The 15,150-nt window shown below is 37.7% G+C and overlaps 1 protein-coding gene across 2 annotated transcripts; it reads left to right on the forward strand.

Moving 5' to 3' along the window:
- The first annotated feature begins 507 nt into the window (after positions 1-507).
- On the forward strand, positions 508-12,994 carry LOC129776535 (CCHC-type zinc finger nucleic acid binding protein). Of its 2 annotated transcripts, none has more exons than XM_055782239.1 (3): positions 508-664; positions 920-1,218; positions 11,174-12,994. In XM_055782239.1, the coding sequence occupies exons 2-3, from the start codon at positions 993-995 to the stop codon at positions 11,422-11,424; spliced, it is 477 nt and encodes a 158-aa protein (XP_055638214.1). In that variant the 5' UTR covers positions 508-664; positions 920-992; the 3' UTR covers positions 11,425-12,994. The 2 variants fall into 2 exon arrangements, with proteins under 2 accessions (XP_055638214.1, XP_055638215.1); XM_055782240.1 differs by lacking the exon at positions 508-664 and adding an exon at positions 720-857.
- The last annotated feature ends 2,156 nt before the right edge of the window (positions 12,995-15,150 follow it).

The following is a 15,150-nucleotide window of genomic DNA, read 5'->3' on the forward strand; positions in this document are numbered from 1 at the left end:
CCTTAACCCACATAGTGATCAAACTGGCTCACCTAGTACCATAGACACCTTGATTTTGACGATAGATCAAGAAAATCACCGCGCTAATCTTTATCTGCAAGTAAATAGGTGCGCGAATTTTGTTCCAGGGGCCAGAAAAAGGTATGACCTGTCAGCCTGCAGCTGCCGGAAATGAACAGTGTCAGAACCGGTCTACCCGTTCGTTCATTTCGTCAACATTGATCAACATGACTGTCTTTGTCTCGTTCTGTCACGTGTGCCTGAATGCATCCACAAACGGAGGTAGCTGAATCAAAGAGTAATTCTGTAAAAAAAGCTACCTTCGTCGTCATTCTTGATCGATGCAATTGTTGCCAGTTTTGTGGAAGAATTGTGGCGTTTATTTTATTTTCAGCCTTGCAGCTCCCGCAGTGGAAATCTCTACGAAACAATTCTAAATATATTGGGTTTCACATTTAGCTAATACTTAAAATTGGTCTTGTAACTGTTTTGTCTAGAATTAAAATTGAAATTCTTCATTCAATCTGGCAACCCGGCAACGACAACGATAGCTTTCCCTTGCCGAAGACAGTGGAAAAAATAATACTTGAGTGTATCACCGATGAGAAAAGAAGTGCTCTCTGCAGTGTGCGCCCGCGGACGGTTTTTGCGGTTAGTTTAAAAGGTAATAAATTCGGTGAAATTTTACATTATTCTGGGTGTACTTCATACTTTTGTGATAGTGGAAAATTTTGTGCGCCCGGAGGATTAAAAATAGTTCTATTTCGACACCAAAAGTGGGAATAAAATTTTCGACCGCATCGTGTGGGTTGTGAAAAATCGACATTTTGATTTTGTGCGTCGTGGTGCTATGGATTGTGGGAACGTCACAACGAAAAATTTTCGCTGATCGTTAATCTTTGTTTCCCTTGTCCTGCAGAGCGAGAGAGAGCGTGGCGTGGAGAGGTGTTGTGGCAGGATCGGTTCAAATCCAGTAGAGAAAAGCAGCGAAAATGTCCGGAAATACGTGCTTCAAGTGTGACCGGCCGGGCCATTATGCCCGCGACTGTCAAAATGTTGGCGGCGGTGGTGGTGGCAGTGGCCGCCCCGGAGGACCCCGTGGAGACCGGCGTGAGTTCGGTGGCGGTGGCCGTCGCGAAAAATGCTACAAATGCAACCAAATGGGTCACTTTGCACGTGACTGCAAGGAGGATTTGGACCGGTGCTATCGCTGTAACGGTAAGTTTAATCGTATTTCTCTCCACGGCGACAAAAAAAGTCACTCAAAACCACATGTGCTGGCGCCGGAACGAAGCGGAAAAAAATGCCGCATCGAAATTGCAAATGTCTTCTCGACTTGTTCGCAAGCAGAAGGATTGCATTAGCATCGATTTATTGACGCGTTATTTTGTTTGATGTCATCGTTTTGATTATTATTCGCCGGCTTTACTATTGCCGCTTCGTGCTTTTTCCCATGCTGTACATTTTGCTTCATAACGATGGCAGGAAGCGATGCTCTCTAGATATCGTAGCAGGCCATTGATAGAATGCGTCGATGATGGTCGTCAAGTGCTGCCAGTTATTTAAAACCGACGTTTTCACGGTGTTTTTTAGGTTTTTTAGTTTCATTCGGGATATGATGTTTTTGAGTCATCATTGTTATTGCATAGGATATTTGTGAATAAGATGCATGTTCAAAATTTACAACTATTTTAGATGTTTCTCCTACAATGTTATACATTTGTTGGAACGGCATCAGGAAAAAATGCGATAACAATATCATTCAGTAATAAAGGCTGGATCAATACACCTAACATTCCTTCTCAAGCATACTAGAGACGAATGAACTGCAAAGTTTAAAGCCTCTTAAAAACAGAATCAATCAATCTCGAACATACATTACAAGCTGAGCAACTCAACAATAAACAATTGATTTCAGTGTAAACATATAACGCCATTAACATAGAGCTGCATGAAATCTTCGCAGTCGTATGTCTGTTCTCAGCCACCACACAGCCACTAAATATTGTATCCAACCATGTAATAGTTTAGACTTTTTCTAAATGACAAGACATTAACCCTTTAACGGGCCGTGGAAACTAGCTAACGAATCGACTCCAGCTTCAGAGAACATAATCCTTACATGAGGAATAACACATATCAACATTAAAAAAAATTTTAACTATTGAAACAGTTGAAAAAATTGGTGGCAATATAGCTGCCACTGCCCGGCTAGCGCAAAATGTTGGTGGCAATATAGTTGCCACTGCCCGGCTAGCGTAAAATGTTGGTGGCAATATAGCTGCCACCTGCCCGTAAAAGGGCTAGTGTTAGATGTTGGTGGCAATATAGCTGCCACTGCCCGGCTAGCGCAAAATGTTGGTGGCAATATAGATGCCACCTGCCCGGTTAGCGTAAAATGTTGGTGGCAATATAGCTGCCACCTGCCCGTAAAAGGGCTAGTGTTAGATGTTGGTGGCAATATAGTTGCCACCTGCCCGGTTAGCGTAAAATGTTGGTGGCAATATAGATGCCACCTGCCCGTCTAGCGGAAAACACTTGATGGTGAAAATTATCTTTTTGTAATTGAATTTTTGATGTTAGATTCAACAAAAACAACTAATAAAACTCATGATCAGACTCAACAGGTCCTAAACAATTCATATGCATTGAAAACTTAAGCAAAAAGACTGTATTTCAATGACTTTACGGGAAATTTGCTGTGGCTGCTATAAATCGAGAGTTGTTAACACAAAAATGGCTCAAAAATGAATAGTTTTTGATTTTTTCGTGCTTAAAAAAATCAGGCATGTTGCTAGACATCAGAACAAGTTACTACATAAGGTTTGAAGTGATAATTTATTGTTAAAGAAGAGAAAAAAATAAAATCGTTGGTGGCAATATAGATGCCGGCACCCGTTAAAGGGTTAAAAGTAAACCTGTTCACGAATTACATGGCAGACCCGCTCATATACAGTCTTTAATTTCTTTTCACTGAATATAATCGAATCGAATAAAAAATAAGTTTTATATAAATAAATTGTTTTCTGAATATAAAAGAATATAATTTCTGATTCATTCTTTCAAAGTTATAAAATATCTTTCTCACATAGAAAAACACATAAATTCGTTATCTTTCAGAAGGTGATAGAGTATCATATTTGATGAAAAAAATCCTACGCATATGCTCGAATTTCAACAATGACAGAGTTATTGAACTTCTTTTTTGTTTCGGGCTCTGGTTACCTTCAACTGGTCCAACTTCAAAAAGTTAAACGATTGTGCTGCTTTTATTTGAAAGATGAGAATGTACAGGATATAGTTTTGAAACATCTAAAATCGTGGATTTAAGTAACATTTTGGAAATGAAAAACTTCAAAAGTAAGTAGTTTACTATTTATTTTATTCCAAAAATGCATAATAGACTTCATTGTTTCTAGCAACCAAAATCAAGCTCTCTAGCACTAAAATTTGTTTTGACAACCATCTTCTATCTTTCTTAATTTTGCTGCAAAGGGTTTTTGACTACAATTCCGTTAGAAAATTGATGATATTAAAAATATTGTATTTGACAAGTTTGGCACTCTGTAGGTTATTTAGTAATCATGTAGTTGTCTAGCATTCTTCCCCGACTGTAGACTAAAGCGAAAGTATGGAGCTTCGGCAATTTTCACCGTTTTTATAAACTGCTTTCTATGTTACAGAACATATTACTATTATTTCTGCGACAAGGGAAGCATAACAGTACTATAAACGAAATGGCAAACCTAATCGCCTTATAGAGGCGAATGGACTGCGAAGTTTAAAGCCTCTTAAAGCCAAAAACAAGAAGAAGAAAACCTAATCGCCTTTCAATGCATTTGGCTGCAGGGTCCGGAGTTTTCGTCATTGTTGATCGAATGTTAAATTGCAACTGAACACATGCTCACAGAAGATCAAGGACTTCCTTTCCGATTTCCGATCGATCGATCGGAAATCGGAAGATCGATTGGATCGATCTTCTGTATTCGAGAAAATCAAGAAAATCGATTTTTTTGTTTACGATTTTTTCGATCTTAGAAAAACTTTTTGTAGATTTGTTTTTCAGTTTACATCGATTTGAATCTTACCAAAGACCACTTAACATTTTCTTTTTAAATTATAATGTCAACATTCGGATCGCTTCTTCTACGATTTACTTCCGTATAAATGCTGACAGTAACAGAACTAGCGACAGCTACTAAGGGGATGTACTGTAACCAGTGGATCATAGGACCACTGAACCAGACATTGACATCAATTCCAGAAGAAAAGTTGTTTTTTAGAATTGGCGCCAAAATCAGGAATCGGCTTCGACTAAATGACAGATGTAAGGCACGATTGGTTTTTGTGGGATCGATGTCACTCAGAGCTGACAGATACTAGTTGTTGAATTTCTAATAATTCTTTTTGAATAAATTTATCTAATAAAACGAATAAAACGACCCCCCTGACGGCACAAAATGAATGCCCTGCAATTTTTTCTTCTTTGCTTCAATATTTTTTGTGGCTGAGGAACAAAACAAAATGATCTTAATAAATTGAATAAAATAATAAAAAAATCGATTTGATTTTTCAAAGATCGATTCTTTGGTACCGATTTGATCGGTGGATCGATCCCTACGCCTTTTGGAAAATTGATTCTACAAGATCGATTTTTTTTATAGAAATCGCCCAATCCTACAATCAATCCAATTTCTTATCTTTTACGACATTTCTCAACATAATAAAAATCACAAACAATTCATTTATCGGAAGATATCGACAGATATTCATAAATTTAATTGTTTTAACTAAATCGATGTTTTAAGAACTACAACTACAGAACTAGTTGAAAAATTGATTACTAGTCTACATCTGTAATTTTTCTGAAAGATTATTGGAAAATCAGGAATTTTTTCGGACTATAAGTCGACACCCTGCATAGACGCGCTCTTGTGGAGCAAATTCCTGCTACGATTGTTGCATGAATGGAATCATATTTGTTTCATGTATACTGACTGTTTCGGCTCCGTACCTTGTAGGAAGAACTGAAATGCGAAATCGGATTCTCCATTGCTGCTTGCGAGGTATTCTAATCTTTTCTCGATCATCGTAGTCAAGCTGTCAAATTAGGTGGCTCCATAAAAATGTTCACGGTGTGAGGAGAAAGGGTACAAATAATTTTCATGTGGACGCGTTAAATACTTTTTTTGGCGCTGAGTATTTCGTTGCTATCTTTTAAAAGTTTGAGTTGAGAATTTTATTCTCAAACCATTGAACTTCTTTACTGAAATCTGTATACTGAAAGTATATCTATTGGTTTTTTTTATAAATTCGTTTATTTTTACAGGCTCAGTTACATAAGTTCAAAGGAGCCGAAATCTTAAATATATTTTTAAAACTACATATATGAACAATTTTCTTAAATCTATGGTTAGTAATGTGGGAAACCGATTACTCGCGGTGGACTCGAGATTAAAAGGGTGACATATTTTTCTCAGGAAAAGGATGGGGTATAAGGAAATTATTACAATGTTGATAATCACACACACTAAATTCTTAAATCTATTCGTACATCTGTTGTGAATTTACATTTCATTCTCCTGTTTATAGCAAGCGGACCAATTACTCACAAAGGGAGAAATGGAGGGTATAAGGATATAAGGATAATCACACATGAACATCGATAGATTTAAGGAAAACATATATTTGGGACATGGAATCAAGGTCTAACCGAGCCAACACATCTCTCACCGGCACATTGGGCTGCCTTCCTCTAGCCCGAAGGGAGTTCTCTATATCTATTGGTTGTGGAGTATCGTTTTATAAACATAAATTCATTTGTAGCATTAAAATATATACGCATACAATCAATTGGATCTAATACGAAATTTACATAATAGATGAATAATTTTATAGCCTTTTTTCTGATATGCATACTTTTATTTTTCCACTCAGGTATCGGCATGCTATTGAAACTCACTTCTACTCCCAGTTCCAGTGAAAATGATTCCTGAGCTACCTCGTATTAGAACATAAGCTTAATCTATGATCCATGTTCAGCTCTATCTTATCTTCTTTGTTTTTAAGAGGCTTTAAACTTTGCAGTTCATTCGCCTCTAAGACTGTTCAGCTCTAAGTGGAAGCAAATCTCACATGTCGGGTTTCTGACACGATTTGGCCTGTAGAGTAAATTTGCATGTGGGACATTTGAATTAACTAACATATAGTAGATCGATGTTCTACTGACGTGCAGGATTACCGTATCCGTATATACAGAATATTTTGTATTTTACAGATTTCGCGCCAAGTCTGAGATACAGAATCTATGTACAGCAAACATACAGAATTCACAGGTTTTTAAAAAAAATCACCGGGAATAAGTGATAATCGCTAAATATTGAATTTATTACAGTGCATTTTTTCTATCTACCTTCTTACTAATAAACTTTGTTTTTTTCGTTGAGTCATAAAGATATCCTAATTTAAACCTTTACGTGCTGTGAGAACTAGGCATGTAACCAACGCAAACTCCAATACAACGACATGTTTACATGCTAAAATACAAAAAAATATATTTTTTCAATACGCAAAACAATAAAAAAAAATTGAAAAAAATGGTGGCAATATAATTGCCACTGCCCGGTTAGCGCAAAATGTTGGTGACAATATAGATGCCACCTGCCCGTAAAAGGGTGTGCGTAGAATGTTGGTGACAATACAATTGCCAAACTACAATACAACGACATGTTTACATGCTAAAATACACAAAACATTTTTTTCAATACGCAAAACAATCAAAAACATTGGAAATATTGGTGGCAATTTAGTTGCAACTGCCCGGCTAGCGTAAAATGTTGGTGGCAATATAGCAGCCACCTGCCCGTCTAGCGGAAAACACTTGGTGGTAAAAATGATGTTTTTGTATTTGAATTTTTGATGTTAGTTTCAACAAAAAAACAACTGATAAAACTCATGATCATACTCAGCAGGTCCTAAACAGTTCATATGCATTGCAACAAAATGACTGTTTTTCAATGATTTTAAAAGAAATTGGCTCTTGCTGCTCTAAATTGGGAGTTAACACGAAAATGGCTCCAGAATAGTTTTTGATTTTTTACGGGCTCGAAAAAATCAGGCAGTTGCTAGACACCAGAACAAGCTACCACACAAGGTTAGAAGTGATAATTTATTGTTGGAGAAAAGAAAAAAAATCGTTGGTGGCAATATAGTTGCCAGTACCCGTTAAAGGTTAACAAAATGTTGATCCATATGCCATTTTTTCTATTTGTTATAATGAGAAGGAAGAACATGAAGGCAAAGTTCAACAAAACCATGTATAAACAATATACAATTTAGAGGATTATAAGAAAAACTTTTTATTATTTATTTTATTGTATTGATACGGCTTTAACAACCTATAAATAAGAAACAACAAATTCAAAATGCAAATAAACCTTTATTTTTATTATTTCCGTTAGTTTTTTTTTCTATTTCATTGTTTTGATAAAAATACAGATATACAGTCATTTCATGCCAAACCGATGTAGCGGTTCTCAAAATTTCGTAAAAATTGATAGTCTTGTTCCTTTTCGAATATATTATACCCGACTTTTTTATTTTATCATGAGGGTGGTCCGAAAAATGTGATCCTTTCCCTTTTTTTTGCAAAAATATTTTTTTTTTTAAATTCATATCTTTTGAACAACTAAACCGATTCAGACGATCGACATATCAAATTAAATCCAGCTTGCTGGTCTTTTTCGAAAAAGGAAAATGCTTGAGTTTATTTTAGTAATTATTGATTACATTTCTTTTTTTTATAGTTTTCATGGTCTCGGGATCAAGAAAAATGCCTTCTGCAAGATTATTATATTTGAACAAATGAACGTGAATTATTAAAAAAAACCTTCAATCGACAAACACTGCCTGGAATAGGTTCCGTTCGATAGTGCGAAAAGCATTAAGCGCAGCCGCCAGATGGGGGGGATTATGAATTACAGCCCCGGCGTGAACGTATGCATGTCCTAAATGTCAATTTTCTATGTATCAGTAAGGCCGATGATATAGTAAACGCGAAGCGGAGCGTTGCGGAAAAGAGAATTACAACGCGAACTATGACATAGTGAAAGCGTTTGCACGCGCGTTCTTGATGTAAACATTGATCGTAGGGGCTTGTTTGTGTTGTTGTTGTTTTTTATTCGCAGTGTTCGAAATGGATTCGTCGGACGAGGAATATTTTGCCTGAGGAACAACATCGACTCGTAGTAGGGCCAGGAAGTGTGGGACTCAAAATTTAGTGGGCCTGCGTCACTGGATCTTCCTTCCGGGACCTTCCGCAACTCCTTTCCGAAGGTATCCCGGAGACTTTTCCACTTTTTTTAGCAGCATCCGCTGAAAAGTAAATACACTGTTTGAATGAGCCATAAAATATTTTTTTTTACAACTTACAAGTAACATCTTCTCCCAGCTCAGTGGAAACTTCTCTCCACAGCTTTTCCACAACCGATTTGTTACGATAAAGTTTCGTTGTTTTATCCCACAAGGGCTTCTTCGCAAACACGGAATAAATTAAATTTTCCGCATCGATTTCCATTTCCGAACACTGTCAGCAAAACAAAACACTGCCCAGTCGAAGCACCTCTAGCGTTTACACGCGTCAAAACACAACTCGAACTGCTTCGCCGCGTCTGACGGCCCGTTCGCAACGCTTCGCGTCGCGTTCGTTATATCAGGTAGACGCGATTCGCATACATTTTCATCAAAAGTGCTTTGACGCAAGCAGACGCAAACGCATTCACTATGTCATCAGCCTAAGCCTATTAACAGTGCCGACGCGTGACCAAGTGAGCTGTTCAGTCTACAATGGAGTGTATGTTTTTTATCGTTCAGCAGAAACTTTGAACCTCAAATATCATTTTCATGGAAAGCAACGTATTAGTAGTAGTGATCGTTTCAAGCATAGCTGACTGCGTTTGCCTTGCCGCACTTGAAGATGCAGATAAGTGTTAGAATGACGGAGAGCTCAGATGAATGGTTTGAGCCAGGTAGTCATTACTGCTTATTTCGTTGTGTTGTGTTGTGTTGTGTTGTGTGGTGTAGTCAAGTGTAGATTGCATTCTTCATGGTGGAGAAGTTTCACTCAAACAAAAGAAAATGAGGTATTCGGGATGATATGGAAATTACAAACGAATGACCTTCGATAATTCCTCATCCTCATCTCTGTGAAACAATAAAAGAAAGGCATAGGACTACGTCTTTTATTTCTGTACCGGGGTGTAAGTTCAAAGCTTCGAAAACGAGAGAGTGGCGCTTGGAGTGCAAAGTTTTGAACGTTAATACATCTTTGCCGGCTGAACGGAGTGGTATGATAAACATTTCATTCGAAAAAAAAAGTATCCAAGAGTTATGACTGTTATTTATGGACCTGAAAATTTGTTTCGATAGCCTTAAAATTGCTTTGAAAACAGGATATTTAAATCACGTAAATCCTTATATAAACTAGCGCACACTCGGAAATCCATTTAATCGTTATGGCGATGTGCAGGGAGGCCACCCATTTGGGAAATGCGGGAAAAAGTCAGGAGTCAAATTTCTTCGGGAAAAGGTCGGGAATTTCTTCATGAAGTCGGGATTTTTTTGCTCAGTGTGGCACGAGATGCAACAACTTTTTTTTTATATACCAAGATGAAGGGGTCTTGTTTTCATCGAAATTTGTTTCTGTCTTATTCAGGAGGGTCCTATCCGGTCATCTTTTTGTAGTCAGCATAGAAATAAATCATAACCTGAAATTCAAAATGAAGTGCTCCGCGTGATCCTGCAGTAGTGATTTTAATTGCAAATCGTGAAGGAAGCTTCCGGATGGGTATCCAAACATCGCTTGCCAAAGGAAACTATCCAACGAAATCAAATGTTGAACATATATGACGCCAAACAGTAAACAATACGCGAGCCCCCTGAGCGCTAGTCCTACTTTATGCCGCCTACGCTCAATTTCTGTTGACTGGGATAGGTTTGCCAGAGCCCCGGTCACATTATTGTGCGTGCGCTAAATGTCAGTAGCGTCTATAGGGCTCTTGCTACACATACATGCAGAGCATCTGTTGGGCAAATATCGCTTGTTTATATTCGTAGTTTCTATACAGCAAAAGCCGTTTTATTATCAATCGGCGTTCTTGAAGATGATTTAAATATAGTTGCAATCTTATTTGGTGTAAAGACACATATATTCGCTTGTTATTAATATAGAGTAGCGCGTTATTTTTGTAACTATTTCGCTAACATAATTATTTAAACAAAGCTCATTCTTGTCGATCCATATAAATCTTATGGAGTTTTCACCAATTTTTTGTCACATGCGAAACATGGAAACAACGAAGTAGAAATATTTTCGCAAGTTGGGTTTCAAAAATCAATGTTTAACTAAATGCACAATATTATTAAATTTGCTTTTCTGAGAGTCGAGCATTTCGTTAAATCATGCGGGAAAAAATCAGGAAAAAAATGCGGGATTTCAAAAATTTTAATTGAGTGGCCACCTTGTATGTGAGATGAAGACCACGTTTACACGCCTATGTATCATACTGTTCTCTTCCAAATCCATTTCGTTTCTGCAGCCAAACTAAAAGGAGCACTCGAAAATCGAAGTATCGATTATAATTCGATACCGATGGGTGCCATTGACTTTGGATTTGATAGTGAAAATATGAAATGTTTGATATGGTGTAGTGAATATTTCACCATATCAAAGAAATCATATTCTGAATATTCGTAACTATTTGCACTGCGGTCACACAATTTCTTTGACGAAAAACCACCTACCAGAATCGAGCCCTAACTTTCGATATAATCAGCCCTATTCTGTATTCCGACGGATTTACATTTCGTTCGAGTTATAATTTCGCATTCCCTATTTCGAACGTTTTGCCCATTCAATTTTCCAACAGAAAAAGATCGAACTAAATGCAAAAACAACTCGAACGGAATACAGAATGGAGTTTTATCAAATCATTCGAAATATTTCGAATCGATCGAAATACAGAATAGAGGTGAATAATGTGTGACACTAAGCGCTCGGCCGCGGAAAGCTCTCGAGCCTAACCTAACAACGTTATAGTTCAATAGCCGCTGAAAGATTTTTCAATAATAACAATAAAGGTAACAAAATGACTAATCAATCATCATCATTTTCCAGGAAGCGGCCACATCGCTCGTGACTGCAGCCTGTCGCCAGACGACTCGTGCTGCTACAACTGCAACCAGAGTGGCCATCTGGCCCGCAACTGTCCGGAGAAGAGCGACCGGGACTCGAATGTGTCTTGTTACAACTGTAACAAGAGCGGACACATTTCGCGAAACTGTCCCACCGGGGACAAGAGCTGCTACAGCTGTGGCAAGATTGGCCACTTGAGTCGCGATTGCACAGAGAACAAGGGCCGCGATTAGAAGTCGGGTTATGCGTCGTCGTGGTGCGTCAGCAGCAGTATCACAGCTAACAACATCATAAACAACAATAATAACAACAACCATAGCAGCATTACCCATAACAACAGCAGCAGCAACACTAACAACAACAACAGCAGCGGTTTGAACATTCTCAACAATAACAACAGCAGTACGTCTGGGGCTAGCTACTATCGCTTTCCTCCACCGCACCCACAATCGACAACTACTACTACAAGTACACTCTCACACGAACAGCAGAAACAACAGCACCTATTCGGTGGGCTAAATCCATTCCAGGCTCACCTTAACCACCATCAACAACAGAAGCAGTCTGGTCAACATCAGCACCAATTTTCCTATACCGAAGGCGGAACCAAGTCGATCGGAGGTCAACAGCAAGCTACTACCACGTTTCTCATCCAGCAGCAACAACAGAAGAACTTTTACAATAGCGGCTCGTCGCCTATTGGATCCCACCTGGGTCCGATTGGAGCTGGCGGGCCAGGGATAGGTCATTATGCTACTGCTGTTACCATTGGTAGCCCGGTTCCACCCGGTCTAGGAAGCGGAGGAGGAGGTGGGATCTGCCCCACTGTAACTGCAACCACTGCGGCAGCTGCTGCTGCTGCTGCTGCCACCCTTCACGCAAGCAAACCACGATTCAAGTTATAATAACTGATTACAAGATTATATGCGAGAATACACACAATTGAAGGAAAAGAAAATTAAGAAATCAAAATAACAAGCAGAAGTAAACACTATTAGGATTTACCGAGCAACAAAAAAAATTACGATTCACTTTCATAGAAACAAAAACAACCACCCTCTCACATGAACATTTATGCCATTTATTGTTTCTTTTTTCATATAATTAACCTTAACTGTACGAAGCGAAAATGTTAATATACAATAATTCGTATGGTGTTCAAATAAAACACAAAGGAGAAGCAACCGATGAAAGGTTAATGCTCGTTTTTTTTTTCTCTCTAGGTTATGGGTATTTTTTGTGGTAGTGTATCAGAAAATGTTCTTTCTATTAATCAGTTTTCAACATTTCTTTTTGTTTCCCACTTTAGAATAGGAAGCTATCCTGGGTATCATAACCAGGAGAATTTGTTTGCAGTTTATTACTATTCGCATATTTATAGCCAAATAAATGCAGAAATCAGACGAGAGAGAACGCAAATCTGTAACGTGCGGAAATAGAACTCGAAACCCGTAAAAGACGATGATTGTTATTGTGCTTACCCATCATGTACCGGTAGAAGGAGTTCAGGGTAAAATGGATCTCATTTTGCTTATTTTTGGTTCACAATTCGATTCAGATTCGACAAACGGAGAAAAATGAAATTAAAAACAAAAAAAAAGTACATTTTTCGAAATGAAATCAATTTTCCCACGTCCAAATAAATTGCATTTTACCTAAAATGCCCTCAAAGTATATCGCTTGGTATTATTCCGTTTATTTCGAGTTACGCTTCTAGACCACCCCTAATAACTGATATCGTGTAGAAAGATTAAAAGTCATTGAGGAAACATATAAATGAATACGACAAACACAAAAAAAGAATTTTGCGTATTAGTCTAAAATAATATTTACTAAATACAAATTGATTGAAATTATGAATCTTAAGAAGAAAAAAAACAAAATCTATTACAAAAGAAAAAACTAATAATGAGAAAACAATTTTTAGTGTCGATAAACGTCTATGTAATAAAAATGTAATCGTACAAAATCTGAACAAAGGAGAAGTGCAGAAGTGAAACCAGATAACGAACGGAAGAGAAGCGCGAAATAATGAGAGGGATCTCACTTTTCCAATCGACAAAAAATGGTGACAGAGGAGAAGGTTAGCAGAGCCAGCGGTGTAAGAGAAGAAGAGAAAGAGCAACCATGAGGAGGGAATACACAAACGATTCACGCTATGTTATTCTTTTTTAAACTGTGATAACAGCCAAACCTTGTAGCAGGAGAAGAAGTGTAGGAGTACCGACCGGAGAAGGAAGATACAGGATTTATTCGAAGAAGTCATGACGCAGAAGATGGTAAAAGAATAAACCCCACTTTTGGATCAAATCATCCACACACCAAGGAGAAGTTGTTGGAAGTCTTTAGGAGCAATCCTAGCACGAACTGTTTCTTTTTATACTGCAAACTATGTTACAAAACGATTGATGGGAAAAATGGTGTTTCGATTTTGGTTAGGTGGAAACCGTTTCCTTAGCCGTCCTCGCGTTTGCAAACAACACAAACACACTCGTAACATTGTGAAGAGAAAAGCTGAGTTAATTACGATAGATAACACGAAGCGAAAAAAAATGTCGAAACAGAAACACAGAGACACATTGTGTGTTATCGTTTTATGATAACGTTGTCGCTCTACTTGTTTATTTTTACTACATTCTTTTTTATACACTAATGAACAGGACGGAGTAAAAATCTAAGCTACTTACTGTATTTTTTAGAAGGCGTAAAACAAAGCACGCGGAGAGAGCAACACAAAAATAGAGTACCTTTAAACTATTAATTTAAAATCCATACAAAGGAAAAATATTTTTACAATGAGACACGTTTTCCGTGTGACCAAGAGGTGAAAAATGTACGTGGTTCATAAGAGAAAAAAAAATAAATACATTGGCATATTGATGGGACAGAGGCGTTGCGAACAATTCTAATTCCTAAGTGCTCAAAGAAATCGAAGAATGGAGGGTTAGATGATTTTTCGAAGGTACTTACCAAAACAAAAAACTACGCAAATCAGCGAAAGCGCGAGAAGCTAATCTTCTCAAATCTCAGGAATCGCCGAGATCGCCCCTTTCTGAGAAGGGGGGATTGAGGCACGACGAGAGCGGAGATAATATAAAATGAGCTGTACCACAAACAGAACAACACACACACACTAACACAATTTACCAACACTGTTTTACGAACGTGTTACTCTACATCCACACACAAGAAATTACAATGAAAACAACAGATCGTTCATTTTTATTATCGAGAGACGAGACGGAGCTGCTGACAGGAGAGTTAAAAAAGAAAACACAGAAAAAATCGTATTGCGAAGATAAACGAAATACTACAAGAGAAGAAGCAACCGAGAACAACAGCTAACAATTTAACAACACGAAAACGTAGAGAGTAGATCAAAAGAGTAACCCCCTGTATTCAAATTGCGGAAGGAGAAAGAGAGAGATAGATGGGTGGAGAGAAGCGACGAAGACGACGAGATTTAAACACAAGAAAGAAAACGTTGAAAATCTTAAAGATTACAGAAAAAAAGCACTATTATTATTATTCTGAATACTACAAACAAACAAACAAACATGAGAATATTATTGATGATGGTAAAACGCAGATATGAAAAATCACAACAAAACGCAACCTTTTTATAAATAAAAAGACTTGTGAACAAAAAAAGGATAAAATAAAAATAATCCGATGGTTTTTCTTAATTCGATGACCTAATTCTGGTTCAGTATGGGAAAATTACATAATTATTTTTCGGCAATTAAAATACTGCGGACTGGGGAAGACACTTAGCCTATCTGGAACTTTTTGCATCCGGTACCTTTGCAATTACTCTGTCAAAATTATTCAAAATGACCTTAACATGGGTTCCCTCCCATTGCTCGATTCCGGAGAATGAGAAAGCGGACTCATTAGCTAAGGTGAGCGCTTCAGAAGGCAAATTGTTTATAATTAATTTTTCCACATTCCTCGTTAGC

The sequence above is a fragment of the Toxorhynchites rutilus genome, chromosome 3, assembly GCF_029784135.1.
Source record: "Toxorhynchites rutilus septentrionalis strain SRP chromosome 3, ASM2978413v1, whole genome shotgun sequence".
In the NCBI taxonomy this organism is placed as follows: Eukaryota; Metazoa; Arthropoda; class Insecta; order Diptera; family Culicidae; genus Toxorhynchites; species Toxorhynchites rutilus.